This window comes from Maniola hyperantus, chromosome 16 (assembly GCF_902806685.2).
Source record: "Maniola hyperantus chromosome 16, iAphHyp1.2, whole genome shotgun sequence".
Classification (NCBI taxonomy): Eukaryota; Metazoa; Arthropoda; class Insecta; order Lepidoptera; family Nymphalidae; genus Maniola; species Maniola hyperantus.
In genome coordinates, this window is record NC_048551.1 from 1,855,277 (window position 1) to 1,878,054 (window position 22,778).

Genomic DNA, 22,778 nt, shown 5'->3' on the forward strand with positions numbered 1-22,778 from the left:
GGTTTAGACGTTACCAAGTCCTGTGTGGTAACTTACCAAGAGAAGCGGCGTGGGACGCGTGTGAGGCCAAAGATCCCCTAGTGGGAGCCGCGGGAGGAACATTTCTCGAAGGCGCGCGTCCCGCCTCAACCGTAGCGGCCTCGCATGCACCGCTCGAGCAACCTTCACCGCAACGACGCCGTATCCTGAAAAAAAAAAGCAAATTGGACATACTTTCTAGAAAAACGTTTCAAGCCATGATAGCAAGTATTTAATTTAATTTAATTTATTTTATTTTGTAGAGACAAACAGTTACAATTAGTTAGCTAGATAGTATATATATAAAAACACTTAAACCAAAGCAGTCTCCAATGAGAAATTAACACTTATAATAAAAAAAAATGTGTCCACAACACACGGGCATAGTATGCATATGAAAAACTAAGCACAGAGTATTTAAAACTAACTAGGTAGGTAAACTTAAGGAACACAGAACTAAAGCAAAATATAAACTATAACTAAGATAAGCGGTAGCGGAGCGGATGGTAAGGTAGCGGATTTTTTCGAGATAAGTATCTCGAAAAAATCCGCTACTATGATGAATTGACGACTAACCTCCGCCACAGAGCAACTAGATGGTCCTTTATAGAGGTGACAGTGAGCGGGGCCCCAACCAGCGAGCACAGCTGCGGCGACGTGTCCGCGTACGACGTGGTGAGCGGCGACACGTAGATCGGATACCCGATCGGTTGATCGCAGGATGAATTGATTATGTTACGTAGAGCCTGTAAAAAAAAAAAAAAAATTAAAAACAGCTTTTTGTCAAAACGTTTCGTGTAAATATGTAAACTGTCCACGTAAATTAGAGACATGTTCACCTGTTTCACGTAAATTAGAAGCCTATTAATCTGTTTCACGTAAATTAGACATGTTCATTGTTATAAATACTATCTGTCCCGGCTTACTCACGTGTGTAGTCGACGTTAGCCCGACTAGTTTCGAACCCAGCAGTGAAGAACAGCAGGAACTGTCGGGAGACGATCGGCAGCTGTCTCCCCCCCCACCCCAGCCACCCTCACAACGGGCTCTACGGGCAGCGGCACGTGCGTCCCGCAGTCAAAACCGCGGCGCGTGCGCGGACGGACTCCCTTGAAAAAGGACCCCGGATGGGTTCGAAACTAGTCGGGCTAACGTCGACTACACACGTGAGTAAGCCGGGACAGATAGTATTTATAATGGAAATCACTCACGGTAGTTTAAACGCTAAAATGTTCATTGTTCATCTGTTTCACGTAAATTAGAGACCTATATTCACCCTTGGAGACTTGTTCACCTGTTTCGCGTTCTGTATGGAGCCGCGCTCGGGGTTCCTGTTCCGCAGGTACACCAGCTCCTGCTGCTGGCCCGCCCACAACCCGCGCACGCACTCGCGGTTCAGCTTGATCACACGGAACCCAAGGTGGCGCTTGTTCAGCATTATGATCTTGTAGTCGTCGTTGCCTTCGTCCATTACGTGTCTGTAAGGATATCAGTTATATTATCAGTTTCATTTATTTTATTTATTTATTTTTATTTTATTAGGAAAACCAACAACTTACATTAATCTTTAATCTAAATATATAAAATGAAAGGGTGACTGACTGACTGACTGACTGACTGATCTATCAACGCACAGCTCAAACTACTGGACGGATCGGGCTGAAATTTGACATGCAGATTGCTATTATGACGTAGGCATCCGCTAAGAAAGGATTTTTGAAAAATCAACCCCTAAGGGTGTTGTTCACACTATAATTACCCGTGCTGAATTTAGGTTTAAATGTTCGTTTTTTGAAACACTGGTTTGAATCACACACTACTTAATTTTCACGAAATTTGTCTGTTTTTCACGATGATTTTACTGATACGAATGTCTTACAATGACTCATGAAATAACGAATTTTCATTCACACAAACTTCAATGTCACTTGTTGGTTGTCAATGTCAAATGTCGATCGAAAGTAATTGTCAACGTTTAAAGTCTATGGCGCGAACAGGTGTAAAATAGGGGTTTGAAATTTCTGTAGTTCACGTGAACGAAGTCGCGGGCATAAGCTAGTCTATTATAATCTTAAAATTATTTTAAGAAGGTTAAATAAATAAAAGGTTTATTTTAAGGTTTTAGAAGAAGATACCGGTAACCTAAGGTATAGAATAATTTTTACATTTACTTCGATCATACTAATACATAATACAGGGCGACACTGCTGCAGTGTTCTTCAGGGAACATGATCGTATGTGAGGATACCTGAAGGCGAGCAGATGAGGCGCACCGCGTAGCACGTTGTACCGCCAGGCGGGCGCGGCCTCGTGGCATATGACGAGTCTCTGCGCGTGCGACGATATGGCACCATATAAAGCAGCACTGCTGCAATATTCCTCAGGGAACATGAAATGGTCCTGACGACAATCATACAAGATGTATTAAGTAATGCCTAGCCTAGGTCTTAATAAAAAACGACTTTCGTCGATAGTACAGAGTCGCATATTAAAATTCTTCGGACACGTCTCCCGGCGTGAGAGTGACTCCATTGAGCGTCTTGTCGTGCAGGGCAAGGTGGAGGGCACCAGAGGGCGAGGAAGGTCACCCATGCGATGGACCGACCAAATTAAGTCTGCTGTGGGCGGTCCTTTGCACGAGTGTACCAGGCTGTCAGCCAGCAGGGAGAAATGGCGAATGCTCGTGAGGCATATAACATCTGCCCTCAAAGACGTTGCTTCGTGATGACCACGACCGCTCTGCCAAGAGTGATACGACAAAGAAGAAGCCTAGGTCGTATACAGTCGCATACTATAGGTAATTTCTCAGGTCAGGTGACCAAGTGAGTCTATTCAGGGGGTCGATCTCAGGTATACCCTCATTCTTTTTAACAGACTTTCAAAAAGGAGGTGGTTCTCAATTCGGCCCAAATTTTCATCTGAAATTTTGTTTAACCTGACAACTCTATGAAGCTAAAATGAAATTTTTTTTTTTTCTAATGACCATATTCCAAGGTTATTAAGCTCACCTGGTGTAATTTAAGTGCCATTCGCACTGCGGGCGCCAGCACAGAATGAAGCAGGGCCACGTCAGAAAAAACCCACTCGTCGCGCGCGCACGTGATGCGGAAATCGCCCTTGAATAGTGCGTGCAGACCGTATAGAAAGAACTCCACGCTGCAACAATTACAATCGAAATTATGTTTCTTCCTTCCCGCAGAACCTCCTCCTATATTTAATCTTAATTATCGTACTTGGAACCTTCTCCTGGAACATCCTACTACTGGGACTATCTTACCTAGAACCAGGCACCCGGACCATCCTCCTTGGATTATCTTAACTGGAACATCGTTCTGAAACTGTCTTACTTGGACCGTCCTTCGAAACTGTTTTACCTGGAATCTGCTCCTGGGACTATCTTACTTGGAACCTCCTTCTTAGGTTATCTTACCTGAAACTTGATCCTGGGACTGTCTTACCTGAAACCTACTCCTGCAAATATCTTACCTGGAAGCAGAGAGATGCTGAGCAGCCGCCAGCGCCCTCCGTCCCAACAGACTGAGCGCAAAGCAAAGGGTGACAAGGGGAGAGTCTCTCGCGGAGGCCCGTCTGCGCCAACCTCCCCCGCGTCGCGAGCTACAGTGCACTATCCACTCCTGATATATTGCGCAGAACCTACTCCTGAAAAAAAGAAGGTATTAAACTCTCTCTGCATCGTCTTCCTCATTGCTGAGGATCATGAAACATTTCCATTAATCACATATTGATAAGTATTCTCTTAGGATAATAATGCCAAAGTGTGTCTGTCTGTCTGTTAGGTTTTCACGGTCCATCCGTTCAACCGTTTTTGACAAAATTCGGTACTGGGATATATTGGTTCGCAGGGATAGACCTATGCTATTTTATCCTGGAAAATCAAGAGTCCGCATGGGATTTCTAAAAACCTAATTCCACGTAGAATAAGTCACGGGTACCATCTTTGGGTACAGAGCAAGCTTGCATCCCATATACACATAAAGACTACTTTTTATTCCGGAAAATCGAAATGTTCCCTTGGGATTTTTAAAAAACCTATATCAGTTTATCTTTCTCTTTTGGTATACAGTAAAGCATATTTCATTCATTCATTCATTCATTCATCCACATGGACGAAGTCGCGGCATCATCTAGTTTCTAATAAACTCAATATAACATATCAGGAATATATGTTAATTTTCTTTTTATTATTAATTCAGTTTACTATTTAAAAAATATGGTCCTTCGAGCCGGATTTTTAAAATCATAAATCAGTACCCATATTATAAATGTGAAAGTGTGTTTCTTTGTTGGTTTGTAACTTCAATCACGTCGCACATAAACGTGATTTTTTGCATGGGTATAGTTAAAAACTTGGAGAGTGACATAGGATACTTTTTATTTATCCCGGAAAATCAAAGAGTCCCCACGGGATTTTAAAAAGTAAATCCACGCAAATGAAGTCGCGGGCATCAGCTAGTAAATTAATATATTTGGATACATACTTGGTAATCCCGGACGCTCTAAAGTCATAGTCCTCGTCAAGGTTAACGTTGAATATGGGGTCCAAATCGACGAAGGACCGCTCGCTCATTGGCCTGAGCGCCTCGGCTAGTTCCGGGGATGACAGCCAGTCTTCTAGTTTGGGCGAGTGAATCGTGTAGTAGATTATGCTCTGCAAAGTGTAATTGATATTTGCTTGAAAGTAATCTTTTCGCTTAATAATACATGCACATTTTTTTTCAATTATGAAAAACTTAAAATTGTGTAGCAAATATTGTTTTAGCAGATCCTACAGAGTCATGCAATCCAATTCTCTGTAAAGTATTAAAATGAACTGTAACAGTTGTTTTAGCGTTTAAACTACCGTGAGTGATTTCCATTCTAAATAATATCTGTCCCGGCTTACTCACGTGTGTAGTCGACGTTAGCCCGACTAGTTTCGAACCCATCCGGGGTCCTTTTTCAAGGGAGTCCGTTCGCGCACGCGCCGCAGTTTTGACTGCGGGCCGCGCGTGCCTTAGCTCCGCGTGCCTGGATTGGAGCAAGAACTGTCGGGAGCCGATCGGCAACTGCCGTCCCCCCCCCCCCCCCGCCACCCTCACAACGGGCTCTACGGGTAGCGGCACGCGCGGCCCGCAGTCAAAACCTCGGCGCGTGTGAGCGAACGGACTCCCTTGAAAAAGGACCCCGGGTTCAAAACTAGTCGGGCTAACGTCGACTAAACATGTGAGTACAGCCGGGACAGATATTATTTAGAATGTAACAGTTGTTGCTGTGGTGTACCTTGACATAGTAGCTGAGTAGAACCTTCCGGAACTCGAAGACCTGCAGCATGGAGACCGCGCTGTTGTCCGTGACGGAGTACCCCTCCAGCACGTAGCGCGCGGCCGCGAGTTGCCACGCCAGCCAGCGCAGCGCCCACCACGCCCCGGGGGACAGCACCCGCCCTCCGCACAGCCAGCGAGACCCACAAACGCCCTCTAGTGATTAAAACACGTGAAATCTTTACGCACGGCTGAGCAAAAAAAAACCGGTCAAGTGCGAGTCGGATTCACACACGAAGGGTTCCGTTCCATCGTACAAGAAATAACTCTTCTTAATATTTTTAAGTTTTCATTGCAGCCATTTTGAAGTCTTTATTATTTGTTGTAGCGGCAGTAGAAATTACACATTCTTTGATCAACTCTCTATCTATTACGGTTCACGAGAAACAGCCCGCTGACGGACGGACGGACGGACAGCGAAGGCTTATTTTTATTTATTTTACTTTGATTATTTGAAAGTAATCAACAGCGTAATTACATAATTATTATTTAAATATGAATCTAGTTTTAACAGAAGGCCACAAGAGATTACTTGAAATTATAATTAAAACTATTTTAACAGAATAGATTTAGAATAAATCTATAATATAAAAATGACTCACTAAATGTCTTGCTCATCGCAAATCTCGAGAACCACTGAACCGATTTCGCTAATTCTTTTTTATAATATTCCTTGAAGTACGAGGATGGTTCTTACGGACAGAAAAATTTAATTCACCTCCCCCTCAATTTTCTAAATACCACCCGAGCGAAGCCGGGGCGATTCAGCTAGTACAATAATAAAATTACAAGTGTGTGTGTGTGCTTGTGTGTGTGTGTGTATGTGTGTGGTGTGTGCGTGTAATAGCTTAGTAATAGGGTCCTGCTGGCACCCTTCGGGTACGGAACCTTAGCAAAATGGCTCAAGTAAAACTAAAAGCTCAAGCTCACACACATCTATTTTTTTTTTTTTTTTTTTAGTTTTAGTTTTTTTGTAATAGTTATGTAATTTTTTTTGTGTGCAATAAAGTATTTCTATCTATCTATCTATCTATATATCTATATCTGCAGATGTCTGACGACTGACTAGGCTCTGATGCACATAATCTACTTTTGCCCCGCTCTAATGCATATACGTAGCATACGCTCCACTACCGCAGGAGTCCCTATACCCACAAAGTTTCAATAGTCAAATAGGCTACTTGACTCATATCTAATTTCGTCCAATAAATGATTATTTATTATAGTATTTTGCTTAAGACAACGAAATATATCAATAACAATTATTTAAAACGCAGGATGGATATATAAATCCAATTTTTAAAAAATACAGTTTTTATTTTTATTTGAAACGCAGAAAACGCTGTCAGCCATGATGTGACGTCATTAAATATGTAAACAAAGAAATGTCATCCCTATGTCACGCGTGGACTAACGTAGTATCCATATATATAAAATTTAAAGTCCGTAAAAGTTTGTCAGGACTTTAAATTATCTACTTTTTTTACATTCTCGGATGATACAATAACGATAATTACTATATTTTTCATGTAAACTAGTATAGAAGTCATGTTTATTATTTTTTTTTTTTTTTTTTTTAATAGATATAGCGAGCAAACGAGCAGGCGGGTCACCTGATGTTAAGTGATTACCGCCGCCCATGAACATTTGCAGCACCAGAGGAGCCGCCGATGCGTTGCCGGCCTTTTAGGAATTTGTTGGTCCGCCCCTTGAATAACCCCATGTTATAATCTAGTGGGAACACCGCCGATGGGAGTTGGTTCCACAGTTTGCACGTGCGTGGAAAGAAGGATCTGGCGCAACGGACGGTCGAAGTGCACCAGACACCCAGATGGTGAGGGTGGAATTCCTTACGGTGGCGCGCGGTGCGGTTGTAGAAAAAAGAGGGTGGAATGAGGTCAAAAAGCTCTTCAGAGCACTCCCCATTATACAGGCGATAGAACACGCATAGAGAGCTAACGTCTCTGCGGTGCTCCAGGCTTTCCAACGAGCCGGTAAGTTTGGGATCGTCCACAAGTCGAACAGCCCGCCTTTGGATCCGATCAAATGGAAGGAGTTGGTACTGGGGTGCTCCAGCCCAAAGGTGGGAGCAGTACTCCATGTGAGGGCGGACTTGCGCCTTATAGAGTAGGAGCCTATGCTCAGGCGCGAAGTACCGCTTTGCTCTGTTGAGCACCCCAAGCTTTTTGGAGGCTAATTTGGCCTTGCTTTCCAAATGATCGCGGAATTGAACCTCGCTCGAAATGTGGACTCCAAGGATCCCAATGCTGTTGGAAGGTGTGAGGGGAGTGCTCTGAAAGAGAAGAGGTAATGTAAAAGGGGACTTTTTGGCGGAAAACGCGCAAACCTGTGTTTTAGATGGGTTAAATTGCACTAGGTTTTGTGCGCCCCATTCTGACACTTTACCTAGGCAGGTTTCTATGTCAGACACAAGTTTGGCTCTACACTCCTCCAGCACTGCGCGAGAAAGCTGTGTATGTCCTTTGTACAGGGCATCACCCGTACTGTCATCCGCATAGCAATGGATGTTGTTGTGATGCAACATGTCATTGATATGCAGGATGAACAGTGTGGGCGATAGCACCGAGCCCTGAGGGACGCCAGCATTGATGGGTTTGAGTTCCGAGCAAAAACCGTCGACAGCGACCTTGATGCTGCGACCGTCAAGGAAACTGGCGACCCAATTACACAGCTTCACTGGTAGTCCGTAAGATGGTAGTTTCGATAGAAGTGCCCCATGCCAAACCCTATCAAAGGCTTTTGCAATATCAAGACTGACCGCCAGGGCCTCTCCCTTGCTGTCAATGGCTTCCGCCCAGCGGTGCGTGAGATAAATAAGAAGATCACCAGCTGATCGGCCGTGGCGAAAACCGTATTGACGATCACTGATCAGCTGGTGCTCCTCAAGATATCCCAGCAGCTGGGCGTTTATGATTTGCTCCATGACTTTGGACAGGAGGGAGGTAATCGCGATAGGTCGATAATTTGAGGGGTCCGAATGATTGCCTTTCTTCGGAACAGGGTGAACTAAGGCAGTCTTCCACGAAGATGGAACTGTACCGGAGGAGTAAGACAGACGGAACAGACGAGTCAGGACCGGTGTCAGCTCAGGAGCACATATTTTGAGCACAACCGCAGGAATACCGTCCGGCCCACTCGCTTTATTGACGTCGAGAGAGAGGAGTGCCTTACGCACAGCTGTCTGGGTAAAGCGTATGTCACGCAGCGAGCTTTGACACCGCGGGATGGTAGGCGGTGTTCTCCCCCCGTCATCAAGCGTTGAATTGGCAGCAAAGAGTGTGCCTAGAATTTCGGCTTTCTCTTTGGCGGTGTGGGCCAATGTATCATCCGGTTTGCGCAAAGGTGGAAACGAGGAACGACAGAAGTTGCCTTGAATGGCTTTATGGCTTGAATGGCTTATTAAACTTTGGGAGGTTGTGCTGTTGTTTACAAATGCATGACGTCAGAGCACAGATAATCTATCGGCCAAACATGGCCGACAGTGTTTTCACCTGTCTAAGAAAATATATTTTTAAATTAAAGTTTTACGGTTTTTAGGGCGCAAAAAAATATAGTGTTAATTTTTTTGATCTAATAGGACAAATATTAACCATTTAAGACCTACTTAAAAAAAGGGTCAACTAGCCTATTGTATAAATCACCCCTTACCACTACTTTCCTCGGGCCCCTCGGATATGGCCTCCACTTCCCTCTGTTGGCAGTACGTCCCGCGGAACTCCAGCCCGCGCAGTTGGAACGACACCAGCCCGTTCCCCATCTCCACGATATGCACCAGACAGTTGAGATAGTCCGATGCTAGAACTAGATAGATAAAAAGGATAAAATTGAAAAAATTGGCAGTCAGTGGTGACTGTCGACTGAAGTGAAAACTTACAAAACTATGAAATAACAGAGGTTTTTTTGGATTATTATTTTAGTTGTAGTATCAGAAATTATAGCTATACAACATTCGTTTTATTTAACGCAAAAACCGAAACACGTCACGAATATTTTTACATCCATATCCATATTAATATTATAAATGCGATAGTGTGTCTGTCTGTCTGTCCGTCTGTCTGTCTGCTAGCCTTTCACGGCCCATCCGTTCAACCAATTTTGACGAAATTTGGTACAGCCATAGTTTGCATCCCGGGGTAGGACATAGGCTACTTTTTGTACGTTAGCCATTCTGAAAATCGCCCAATGCGCCTTAACAAATTTTCACTTCAATAATAATAATAACAAACTCACCAAAACAGTCCCCCTGTTGAACTTGTCCCCACCGTCCCAGCATCAGGTCTCCGCACAGGTAGTGTTGCAGTGAACGAGTCAAGTGCTCGTAGAAAATCGAGTTCAGATTGTTGTCATCTACAATTGAAATAAATCAGAAATGAGGAGATCCGTAGGAGAACTAGAGTAACCGACGTAGCTCAACGGATTGCGAAGCTGAAGTGGTAATGGGCAGGGCACTAAAACCGATAGACGTTTGGGTCCCAAATTGCTGGAATGGCGACTTCGCACCGGAAGACGCAGTGTTGGAAGACCCCCCACTAGGTGCACGGACGATATCAGACGAGTTGCAGGGAGCCGCTGGATTCAGGCGGCGCATGACCGTGGCGTGTGGAAGTCCCTACAATAGACCTATGTCCAGCAGTGGTCCTCTATCGGTTGATAATGATGATGAAATAATTGGCTGACCCTTAGCCCCCAAGCCCTGTTTCAATACGAGTTCAAATTCAACAAATCAGAGATTTAAATAAAATTCGTTCCTTTACTGAGATTCCTTCCTTTACTGAGAGTTATAAGAATTACAAGTAATGTTAATTAATGAAATGGAAAATTGTTAAAAATAAGTCATTTCACAATTGTCTTGAGAAACTGTACCTCAGGGTCCCCAGCCTTCCTCCTCAATCACAAAGAAATACTTCAACAAACAAAACTACTTAAAATAAGCACAAAGTGTGTGTGTGTGTTTGTATGTCTGTGCGCGTCTGGGCTATTGTGTAAATTGTGAACAAATTTGGCGGTCGCTTGTTTTAAATTAGTAACTTTCGGTATCGTCAAAGTTTGCACCTGCAACTGTTAAGGGCGACAAACAACTGAAAATATGAGAGGAAGGGTGGTTAAGAGTACCTACTTTGCTTTGGAACCAACCTGCCCCTAAATTCCTTTCCAGTTGCGATGAAAGCCTGGTGTTGCTCTGGTCCACCCGTTTTGTGTTGTAGTCGCGCTCCCAAAACTTCACGGGACGGACGTATGACGTCATGAATATGGCGCTGCCTAAAACAATAACTCGTTTTTGTAACGTACAGTGCGACAAGGCTCTCTTGGCACTTGAATGACATTGACAGGGGGGCGCTGTTGGAGAACAAAGGCTTAGAATATTCAAACAAGAACAAAGGGGACAGTTGACGGCAACGTTAGTTCCGATTTTCGCCACGCGCCAAGATAGCCTTGTCGCACTGTACGTGTGACGTATTTTCGGAATATCATCTGCGCGATTGCAGGGGCCCTACCGCGGTTGTTTGACAGCTACAATGTCACGATCACAATAATCTCTGATTGGTTAACGCTCGCTCACTATTGGCCACAATGCATTGTTGCAACAAGAATCGCACAAATTCAGCCAATCAGAACAATTGAGATTGTAATAATGATTGATGCAGGTTTTAGACAATCGCCCTACTGGAGAATGACAGCTACAATGTCACGATCGCAATCGTCTCTGATTGGATAACGCTCGCTCACTATTGGCTACAATGCATTGTTGCAACAAGAATCGCACAAATTCAGTCAATCAGAGCAATAATTGAGATTGTAATAATGATTGATGCAGGTTTTAGACAATCGCCCTACTGGTCTTATTGAAGATGATGATACGATGCTGCACCAAATTGAACAATTCACTTCATTTTCACTTTAACTCACTTGTCAAATATATTGGCCAACACACTGGGCCAATGAATTGGCACATATAACCATTTGCCAATGTGAGGGGAGAGGACAGCAACACATATATTGCCACTTGTAGTTGGACAGAGAAGGCTTGTGCAAAAGTCTAAAACGCACAGCCCCACGTGATCTACCACAAGTCTACATTTAACAGCTTACAAGCAGCAAGCAATAGTGAGCTTTATGTCTTCTCGCTTAAATACATTTATCAATGTCAAATCAAAAATAAACAAATATCTATTATAAATAGATATTTGGTTATTTATTTATCACTCCTCTCATTCATCATCATATTATATTAATGTTTGTATCTTTGTAACTGTAATTAGTAATATTATATAAAATATTCTAACCGCTAAACTTTCCTAGTCCTCAGTAAAACCCACTAGGAAATCATATATGGTCTCCACGTCACAGGTTTAACCTAGTGTGGAGACCACTAGTAACCGACGCCAAAATAACGTGTTTTTGTTAAATAAAGATATATATATATTTTTTTTTTTAATGACAAGATATTCGCTGTAAGCGAGTAGTGCATGAGCCAACTTCTATTCTATTGTCATTGTCAAATGTATCTACATACTACGATTTAAAGCTCACATTTGAATGACAATGAGACGAGACCAACTTTATGCCTTACCAAGTGCTGGTGTGAGGGGAGAAGACAGCAGCGCAGACACGGCCGCTTGTAGGAAGAGCATGGCCGAGTGTGGGACAGAGAAGGGTTGTGCGAACGCGTGAAACGCACTACCCCACGTGATCTGCCACGGGGCTATGTACGTTACTACGAATTGAATCTGAAAAACATTTAATTACATAACAACTGATACAGGGGTTCTCAAGGGGACGAATACATAAATTCCTTGAAACTGAAATGCTTCAAAGAAAGTAAAGAATTTTCAAAAATCCTTTCTTAGCGGATGTCTACGTCATAATAATGTCTACATGCAAAATTTCAGCCTGATCCGTGCAGTAGTTTGAGCTGTGCGTTGATAGATGAGTCAGTCTGTCACCTTTTTCTTTTATATATCTATATACTGATTTGCATGCAAATAGCTATTATCACGTAGACATCCGCTAAGAAAGGATTTTTGAAAATTCAATTCGGGTTCGAAATTTGTGTTTTCCACGCGGACGACGTCGCGGGCATAAGCTAATGAACAATGAAATATGTACCACTTACCTTCAACAGAAACTCATACACCTTGCTGAATATGATGGCAGTGACGAAGTAGTCCACAAGGAAAGTTTCCGATACTTTCTGGCTGCTGAGATCTCGCTGGAACAACAGAACCGCGAACACTAGTATCAGATACTGGCTGTCCGGTTCCGAGTACGCGTTCCTAAGACCTGGTGACAATACGGTATTTTACACCAAGCGAGAAAAAATCTAAAAATGCCAAGCAAGCCCCACAGCAAACACAAATCCCCCAAAACACACTCGACTTTGCAATTCTGCTTTGTAAGGTCTACTATCCTGAGAATTCTCCGACGTCGGCGCGAAACGTGCGTCGAGTGTGTTTTGGGGATTTGTGTGGTGGTGGTGCGTATTGCTTGCTTGGTGGCTGGCTTTTCCTGTAAGAATAAGTGTTTTCCTTTAAGTATATTTTGTGAATAGAAAGAAGAAAGGAAGAAACCATTTACTTACCAAACTGTGCCACATTTATGATTACATCTTAAAACGAAGAGCTGGTTATTCCGGCGCTTCTTCCACCTGAGCATAAGCCCAACGCGCTTCAAGCAAAAGAAGCGCCGGAACAAACTGTCATGTGTGGCACAACCCGAAAAAGGGTCCCAGCTCAGCTTTATGCTGTATGCCTCGTTGCACAAGAAAATACAGCGCTGATTTTCAGCTGGTACCCTGAACCGGGCAATACGGGCATAAATCCTTGCATATGAAGATTCCTGGTATACCAAACCCCTGAATCGTACTCACACTTCAAAGCGCACACACAAATTATAAGTGCGCCGACCGCGTCGCCGTATTTGGCCGCAATGGCGGGTGCGTCTTGCGTCGTGGCCGCGATGACGACGGCTGGGTATAGCACGTTGCGCTCCAGGAAACACAGGTACACGAAGACCTGGAAATTATCGGTTACGTTCAAATTTTTCATGTATAAAACTTTTCCTTTTGAGGTAGGGAATCCTAAAAATCGTCCCATCTGAGAGTTTCCGTGGCGTGCGTTATGTTAATAGTTAAAGTTACACGAAACAATGTACAATGGAATAGTTCATCTTCCATGCGATGCCGAGGCGATCGCTAGTTTTTTTATATAAATAACGAGTAATCCTCCTAAACTATCCTCAGCATGTATTGAAGACTTCGTGATTCTTAGATAACATAGGTTGTATGTATTTTTAAACAAATGGGGATTTGTGGAAAAAAGTTCACAAGTCCCCATTGGAGCTCTAGAAAGTATCAATGGTGATATGTATACTGTACTTATACTTTATGCGTGCGATCTTTGAACTTTCATTCATTCATTCATGATCAACCCATCGCCGGCTCACTACAGAGCACGGGTCTCCTCTCAGAGTGAGAAGGGTTTTGGCCATTGCCTACCACGCTAGCCAACTGCGGATTGGCAGACTTCACACACCTTTGAGAACATTATGAAGAACTCTCAGGCATGCAGGTTTCCTCACGATGTTTTCCTTCACCGTTAAAGCAAGTGATATTTTAATTACTAAAAACGCACATAACTCCGAAAAGTTAGAGGTGCGTGCCCGGGATCGAACCCCTGACCTCCGATTGGAAGGCGGACGTAATAATCACCAGGCTACCACAGCTTTTCTCTTTGTCTTTCAGCCTTTGTCTTTGAACTTACCTTTTCAAAAATCATAAGTTTAGCCGGCTCAGTGACTTCAAACTGCGCATGTTCGTGTTGTTTGAACACGGGCCCGGCCAGGCAGAGCCAGGGCTGCTGCTTGCGCAGCTGGGGCGTCACGTAGTGGAGCACCCATCCCAGGATACCCGCTATTATCCATAGCACCTGATATCCAAAAAGTTATCAATGAAAGTATAATGCGTAAAAATGACTTCTCACGCGGAATTTTAACATTGTGTCAAATTCCATGTCAAAAGTACGATTTTAGTCTTTATTTTAAAGGTGAACTTTACTTTTAACATGACAGTTAACCCATAGAGTTAAAATAGCGCGTGAGAAGTCATTTTGTACGGACTATACTGCAGCTGTCGATTTATGGGGTTTAAATGGCTTGTTTTATCAACTGACTGTAGCAAAGCCAAAACGAAGGGTTATGATTTTTACATCTCAGACTAATACTTGAATTTATATACATTTGTTTTATGTATGTCCTTCAATACGAAATCTGATATGATCTTCAAAATTTAACCTTAGACCCGGAGCACAACCTTATTTTTGAAAACAACGCAAACTAAGCTTTATTAAGTTTAGCATATGGTTGAAGCTGGAAGAAGTTATAGTGAAAACAAAACAAAGTAAATAAAGCCGAGTTTGAAATGGAATCAAAAAAAGATGGCGCACTCTACTCCGTAGGTGCGCGTTCCGTCTAATCTATAAAAAAGAGATTAATAATTAATTACCGTATTAAGTTGTGGCCTCAGTGTTGTGAAGACCGTCGTGCAATGAAGTCCAAACACAAATAGTCCAAGAAATGTGCAGACTATCACATCATTCTTCAGCCTCGCATTGACCGTCGCTTGCAACTTCTTCGGCAAAGGGTCCTCCATATCCTCATCAGGTTTTTCATTATCAGGCTTATTCGTATTAGAGTTTAGAGTATTAGAGTCTCGACTCTTATCTTCACCTTCCGTTTGAGCTTCGGAACGATCAGCTTTGAGAGACGTCGTAGAATTCATTGTATCGCCTCTAGGATCCATTTTTAAAGAATTTATACTAGACGTTTGGGATCTTTTTTGATTCCTGGCAATGTTTGTTTCTGAACTAAAATTTATCTTTGAGGCGGAGCTTCCGATCGAATTCTGTTTCGATATATTACTCTCTGAATTGTTAGTCTTTTCCTCAGTCAAAGTGGTTGGGTCGTTTTTCTCAGATTCTGGTGTACACTCAGGTGTGTGAACGACATAAAGTTCAGGTGGCAATAAATGCTTCTTTATCAAATTCCAAATTAGAGTGTAGTCACTGGCACTTCGACTTAAATGGTACGCTATCGGTACTAGCAGTCCACAGAATATGGAAAACAGGATGTTGTGCTTTTGATGTTGAGACTTCTTCCCTTCCACCAGTCCACTGTACGCGAACCCGTATAAGACTCCAATGGCTGCCAACGACCGAACGACACAGTACACTGCCGCACTTAAACTACTAGTGGCATTCCCCCCAAAAATATGCATATCTATTTGCTCTAATAAGTACATCAGGAACGTATTCACTTGGGGAAACAACCCCAAACTGAATGCTAAAGGAAAAAATAATAGGAACTTAGTAAGGATTTCTTGAATCACATATAAAAAATCTCGTTCGTTCAATTCGAACCCGTATATCGTCATGGGTTTACTTTCGTCTACGCTTCTTTTGTTACGTATACTTGAGTCTTCTGGAGGTGTGATTTCCTGAAGTTGGCCGTGTACCACGCAAAGTATGGCGGTACATAAACAGAAATAGACGGGTCGCGAAAAAACTACCATTTTATTAAATCCGTGCACTGGTGACGCTGAATCCGGTTGAACGCTCTTAAGCAATGAATACTGACTCCCAGCAATTATGAAACAGAACCAAAACGCGTAAATATCCCTGTAGAAACCTAAATTTAGCACCATAGAACCTAATACCGCAACCGATATGGCTAACATTATGGAAACGAACGTCTCTTTAAATGTTAAATTTCGGTCGAAGAGTGCCATCAGTTTCAATCTATCCATCGCAACTTTGACCTCCAGGCATTTCGAAAGCTTGAACTTGTAGTAGCTTTTCGATTTTGGTTTATTCGATTTGTCCAGATCGTCCATCAATTTGGAGAATTTACTCCTGATGTTTATTTCTAAGCTCTCTTCGCCTATCGAAGGCATCAAGCTCGGCATGTGTATCGATGTACTTTCGGCTTGTTGTTGAGCCTGGTGCTGTGCTCTTTGCTGATTCATTAGAAAATTGATATGCATGCTCGGAAGCCCCATCCTCGACTGTCTTTCCGCCTCGATTTGTTCTAAAAAACTATCAGTCACTATTGCGACTGGCGACTTCGGCTGATCAGAGTGCGAGCCAGTTCCTCCATCGAAGACGTAAAAACGTTTATTGATACTATTTGCGCTGATAGGAGCGACGGCTGATACGTTGTTGTTACTCGACAGTAACGGATTGTTGCTCCCTTGGTTGGAAGAACTTTGGTCTATACTATCTCCCCTTTTTGTCTTTGTTATACTTTCACTATTCGGGGCCTCTGATTCCAGCGAACCGCAGCTGCCTTCGCCAGCTGTCTCGTGCGAGGTGTCAGGATTTTCAATGACTTTTACTTTGCTAGTTCTTGGAACGTCTTCTTTTTCGGGCAACGGAATGGGTTGTGCTTGGGGTCGACCACAGATGTTTTTATCAAAAGTATAGGACATCCAGTTGCCGTATTCATCCATGAAGCAATGTATTGCTCCGTCTGTCGTATCTTCAAAGGATGTCGCAAAATGAACGTTATTCGTATTAGAATTTTCAGAAGTAGATGGCTTTTCCTTTTTATCTGCATTGTTTTGCTGTTGTGCTGGATTGTTTCGCTGACGCGTTGAACGTTTGATTTTCCTAACTCTGTTTCGGTGATTTCTATCCATTAAAGGTCTCAGCCGTGGTCCGTCTTCGGTGGATTGTCCCGCTTGCGCAGGCGGAGGGTTGTCAGGTACACAACAAGGCGTAAATTCTACTCTAGAGTTCAAGAAAGCTGCTAATAAAGGCATCGAGGTTGGAAGTAATGTGTTTGTCGACGTTTGTGCGACTTCCTCTATGGAACGTTTCCGAGTTTTGTGCAAACTGTCCCTGTCGCCTCTGATGCTCGGTCTGTGGCTCCGCGGCCTCTCCTCCCTGTTCGTGGACGGCATCACTACAGTATTCGCGTTGGTGGCTGCGAATAGACATTCTAGCCCTTGAACCAAAGCAGCTTGAGCTTCCACTGCATCCATTAATATTCTCTCTTCAGCTTGATTTTCATCTTTTTCTTTTCTAGAATCTCTCATTTTGTTCTCCTTTTGGGAGGAAGCTCGTGAGCGGGCCAGGTTTTTTATTTGCTTTGGTATGGCTCCTAAGTTTTTTGGAACATTGGATGATGATTCGCCCAAGGCGTTAGCGAGTTTTTGGCGTAGAACCTCTTCTGGTCCTAAGGTTTCTGTGCAGCAAACCGCTTGACACTCAGCCTCTTCAAACAACCAATCCAAACTGTACACGCTCCTTTCATCTGCACTTTTACTATCACATGTTAGTTGTGATTCCTCAGTTTCTGGCGCATTACTTTTTTCACGCTTGACGTCATCTTCCGGTCTTTCCATCTCACTACTGCTGCTACTCGTGTTAGATATGTCGTGGTCCCAAAGTTTCCTTTTCATAGGCTTTTTCTCATGCTCCTTTTCACCTCCATTCTCATTCGATTCTAAACTCGATTTTTCTATAAGAAAATCTTTTGAACTAGCACTCGCTTTATCATAATATTCGCTATTCGGGTTATATTTACAGTCGCACGTGCTCGTCAGTCTATCGAGCCGCGCTTCATTTTTTATAAGCTTTTTTAATCTGACCGGCTTTGATTTTTCATTAGGACATTCTGCATAGTGTTTGTTGTTTTGATGCCTATCGCAGCATTGTTTTTTACAATCGATTTGGTTTTTAGATCTTACTACTCTAACATCGTTCACTTTGTCTAATAAAGGTGACCTAGAGCCGTTGTTTTCGTAATCGGAATCACTGGAACGCATAGCCGGAGACTGTTCGGCTTCCCAGTCGAAGCCGCGAAACTGTTTCTCATCCTCATATTCACTATAACTATCTCCACTGGAATCCAAATCGGTTTCTTTTTGAGATGTTTGCATTTCATCCGATATTTCAGCAATGGGATAAACAATTTCTGAACCATAAGTGAGGTAAGGATAGCTGCAGCCTTCGCCAGATTCGGTTTTCGGATACAGATTTAAATGGGGTCCGCGCGTTAAGCATTTACTAGGTGGTGGAATAACGGCACTTTTAGGATTTTTAAGCACTTGGCCGCCTATCGTCTCCGCACTGTTTGGATGGGGCGAGAGATTTGAAACACTCGGGGGAGGGCATCCTATTTCTAACGCCGCACTTTTTATTCGCCTCACGCCTGGGCTTTTTCCTTTATTCTTCTCGGCATCGCCCGCTGGAGCTTCGGCTTTCACCATCATATATTCACCCAACTCCACACTCGCAAAGAAACCAGTATCTGCATTGTTAGAGTGCCTCCTCATGTGAGAGACTAGCTGGGCTGTAGAATTCAGTAGCGGCAACTGTATAGTGGACATTGTTGAATTGGAATTTCTCCTCATGTTCGAGGATTGCGCTGTCGCTAAGGCCATCGCAGATTTCGTGCAACTTTCGTCGTGGTAGTTGGCGTATCTTCGGCGCTGCGCTATCCTTTTCTTCGGCGAAGGTGGTCCCACGCTCGGTTCTGAATTATCCCTGGAGTCGGAACTGAGTTGGCGCGCGTATTTTGACTGGTAAGGTTCCCCGACCGCGACACTGCCGTCCAAGTAAAGCCATTCTTTAAAAAAGTCTCTGTTGCTTGAACCGTGTCGATGTGGGCAATCCTGGTATCGCCTGCTAACTTTCGCGAAGGAACCTTCGTCTGCGATCACGTGTAACGGTAAGTTGGCCTCTCTTCTCGGACTCCTCAGCTCTTCGACGATCAGTTCGTCGATTCGTCCGTGTCCTCGGCAGACTTTGACCCTGTGTTCCCTCCTGTGACCGGATTTTGACCTGTTTCTCGTCGGACGGGCTTTCGATGGACCTGAAGCGACATCCGTAGTTTGAACGACGCATAGATCGGATTTGGTTGTAGCCACAGGTTCCGGCTGTTTCCCTGACATCGCACTGTCCTCCACACTTGACTCTGAACTGTTCTTACGGTGAACATCCACTTTTAAATCTGTAAGAAAACATGAAAGCCATTTCATATATTAATTAAGTTGGCGGTTAAAATATAGTTGATTATTTATTTAAGCTGATCTCTCATCTATTAGTACCTGCCGTATTGAGCTATCCCAAAACTGCTGTGTGCGATTAATAATTAAAAGTTGTGCTAAGCAAAGGCTTAATTTGAATAATTTGAAAGCTCCTCAAACCATAGCCTGGCTGGTTTTGGAGCTGCCGTTACCTATGGTGCTGTTGTCGGGCTTGTGGTACTCGAAGGAGTTGACGGAGTCGTTGTCGCTGTGCGGCGCCAGCGTCTGCAGCTCCAGCCCCGCGTCCGCCCTGCGGCACGACAACAGACTGAACACTAGTCAATCTCAACCACTACTCAACATGCATGCCAAATAAATACAATGAAAAAGTATTTAAAAAAACAATGCTACACTGCAAAAGGCCTAGACGTTGGACAGTACGATTGCTTTTTGTACACATATTTCTAAGTAGGTACTTATAACATGCACTTATCAATTCAAGGATAAAGTCTGCTAATCTGCACTTGGCCAGCGCAGTAGGCTATGATCAAACCGATAGTTGGATAGAGGTGGCATTAGTTTGATTATGATGAAAGATATTGTAGTATCATTTGACTTGTACTTTAAGTAAGGGTGCGAAACACCAAAATACCGAGCTAAAGGCAAGAGCTTCGCCACCTGTACTCCATCTCCTAAACATAAATTGCTGCAGGTAACTGCAGTTCCATCTTTTGTGGTAAGGGTTAAAAATTCTGGACTTGCGATTGCCAACCTGTTTTTGGAACCTACTTGTGTTGTTAAATTTTGCCGCTGATAGCAGCAGTGAGCGTCATGTGAGGGTTCTAGGAACTAACTGTTACTGATAAGTTTTTTTTAAAGAATATTAGCCAAGTTTATCATGATGACTAATATCCTCCTTTCCCCTCCAACTAAGCGTAAAGATTGTGTTAGGAGTAGGTAGCGCTCCCAATCGGCAAAAAAACAATACTGTGACTTTGTATGGCGCACCTTTTCCAGCTTACTTGTATATGTCCGGGTCCCTTTCAATAATACAGGCTATTTTGCCTAACTAATACAATCATCTTTTGAACTGAACTTTTGATATAGACGAATCAGCGAAAGCTGCTTAGTCTATTAAAAATAATAATCTTAACAATAGTTTACTATTGGTTCTGAATCTGAGCACAACCTAATTTTAGAGTATTCGCATTCTCTTCTTCCTAATGTAATATGAAAAGCACAGACGCAGTTTGACATATTTAAATTAAATTTTTAGATGGTAAAACCCATGATTTTAGCTCACAGTTGCGAGCCTACTGTTTAAATTTGTAGCGTGCACTAAAATTTAGAGTCTTTAAATGTAAAGTTCATGTTCTGTCCCTTTTATTTTCATGTTCATGTTTTAGCATTGTTAAAAAAAAAGGATGCAGATACTCTAAATTTAGTTTAGAGAAAGACAACGGAATCGGTGCCAATGAATTTCTAAAAAAATAAACCAAAAATGTCATTAAAAAAAAGCAGAAAGTGTATTAATTAACACTTACGCGGTGTTTTCATTAGAATTCCCCGTCTCGTCGCTCGACTGCACGACAATGAGCTCGTTTGTGTCGTACATGTGATGCAGAGCGTGATTGATCAGCTTAAGAGCGGTGAAGACAACGGCCACCAGGGCACAGTAGACCAACCAGCCGAGGCTTGCCGGAGGAAAATACTGTGGACAAGGACATGTAGTACAATAATTTATGCATATTTTAATGTAGATAACGGGTACATACCACGATTAATTTGAAGTTTTCTGGAAAGCTCGTGAAGTTCCAACGAAAGAACAAGAAAGAGGGTAGTTCGTTACTGCCCATGACAGCTCGAATTTCATCTCTCGCAGCACCACAGTCGAGTCCGTCGTGACCACGACCCGTGCAATTGGGTTGAAATATTGACAAATAAAAACTTCAAATTAATCGTGGTATGTACCCGTTATCTAACATTACATTGAAGCTAAGGGCGGTTTCAGACTAGCGTTTTATACGCGCGTATGAGCTCGTTTTCGGAAGCGCATGTAGGCGCGTATAGGCGCGCCTTTTGGCACACGCTCAACTCGTACGAGCGTTGACGCGATTCTAAGCTCGTATAAGCGCGAGCCGCGAGAGACACCTCCCCGCAACACCACCGCACCGGTTCGAGCGAACACGCTGAAATATGCCCGTATACGCGCATCCGGTTTTTTGAAGCGCGTCATGTAGCGCGCGTGTATACGCGCAAAAAAATTTAGAGTTAAAAAAAAAAGTTTAGAGTTTGTGTACAATGGAATTAGCCACACGTGGTTTAGTCGTTAAACCACGAAATAAGCTTAAAATCATTTATAATTTAGGCAGAACCAATGATATGTATCTACGTACTAGATTGGCACATCACACTGGATTGGCCATTCCAAACAAGCACTTTTTGATAAGCGTTGTTAGTTGTAGCCTTTGCTTAGCGACCAATGTCTGAATCTGAACCTCATTAGATCCAGGCAGAGGGACCCATTCTTTGAGGGTGTACTTTCTCGCAGATATGGTTCGCGACAGATCGACATGACGATCGGGATGGCACGTCACCCGCGCTAACCAGGTGCGGGATAGCGCGAGTGACGTGCGGGTGTGCGGGGCGTCCCCCCGCCTCATACCCCGATTGCCATGTCGACCTGTCGCGAACTATACACGCTCGCGAGTATAAATTAAAAAAACCAGCCAAGTGCGAGTCAGACTCGCGCACCGAGAGGCTTTCGTACTCGGGTGTTTTTTTTACATTTTGCACAATAAATTTAAATTTATTATGCACAAAAATAACCTTTCATATGATACCCCACTTGGTATAGTTATCTAACTTTGAAAATTGAGCTACTTGTGCTATAATACCTATCTATCTACCAAATTTGATGATTCTAGGTCAATAGAAAAGTACCCTATCGGTTTTCTTGACAGACAGATGGACAGAGGGACAGACAGACAGACAGTCAGACAACAAAGTGATCCTATAAGGGTTTCTTTTTTCCTTTTGAGGTACGGTGAGGTAGGTTCCTTAAAATCCATGCTTCTTGACCGGGATCTATTCTATATCTACAGTATACAGCAAAAAATATTGTACATCAACCTTTAGAAAGAGATAGCAGTTTTTTAGTGTTGTCTCCGACTGTTTGGATAAAAAGTAGCCTATGTCCTTCCCCGGGATGTAAGCTATCTCTGTACCAAATTTCATCAAAATCAGTTAACGAATGGGCTGTGAAAAGCTAACAGACAGACAGACACAATTTTACATTTATAATATAAGTATGGATTAAATAGATTAATCATTAGTATGGGACTGGGTAGTTAATATCATAACATAATAAAAAGTTTAATAAACATGTTTCTGAG

General features: G+C 43.0%; 1 protein-coding gene across 4 annotated transcripts in view; it reads right to left on the reverse strand.

Annotated features, from left to right (window-relative positions):
• Positions 1-22,778, reverse strand: part of pcx (pecanex) — a 39,404-nt gene that overhangs the window by 15,714 nt on the left and 912 nt on the right. For 2 of the 4 annotated variants that reach the window (XM_069503975.1, XM_034977148.2), the window contains exons 2-19: positions 20,928-21,094; positions 19,596-19,693; positions 14,860-19,367; positions 14,120-14,284; positions 13,228-13,372; positions 12,475-12,641; positions 11,932-12,088; positions 10,494-10,619; positions 9,591-9,707; positions 9,009-9,161; positions 5,299-5,495; positions 4,518-4,687; positions 3,505-3,678; positions 3,027-3,174; positions 2,267-2,418; positions 1,313-1,496; positions 595-764; positions 37-185 (exon numbers count right to left, since the gene is read on the reverse strand). In XM_069503975.1, the coding sequence (XP_069360076.1) occupies positions 37-185; positions 595-764; positions 1,313-1,496; positions 2,267-2,418; positions 3,027-3,174; positions 3,505-3,678; positions 4,518-4,687; positions 5,299-5,495; positions 9,009-9,161; positions 9,591-9,707; positions 10,494-10,619; positions 11,932-12,088; positions 12,475-12,641; positions 13,228-13,372; positions 14,120-14,284; positions 14,860-19,367; positions 19,596-19,693; positions 20,928-21,094 (7,147 nt within the window). Of the gene's footprint in view, positions 1-36; positions 186-594; positions 765-1,312; positions 1,497-2,266; positions 2,419-3,026; positions 3,175-3,504; positions 3,679-4,517; positions 4,688-5,298; positions 5,496-9,008; positions 9,162-9,590; positions 9,708-10,493; positions 10,620-11,931; positions 12,089-12,474; positions 12,642-13,227; positions 13,373-14,119; positions 14,285-14,859; positions 19,368-19,595; positions 19,712-20,927; positions 21,095-22,778 lie in introns of all 4 variants that reach the window. The other 2 variants (XM_069503974.1, XM_069503973.1) reach the window with 1 other exon arrangement.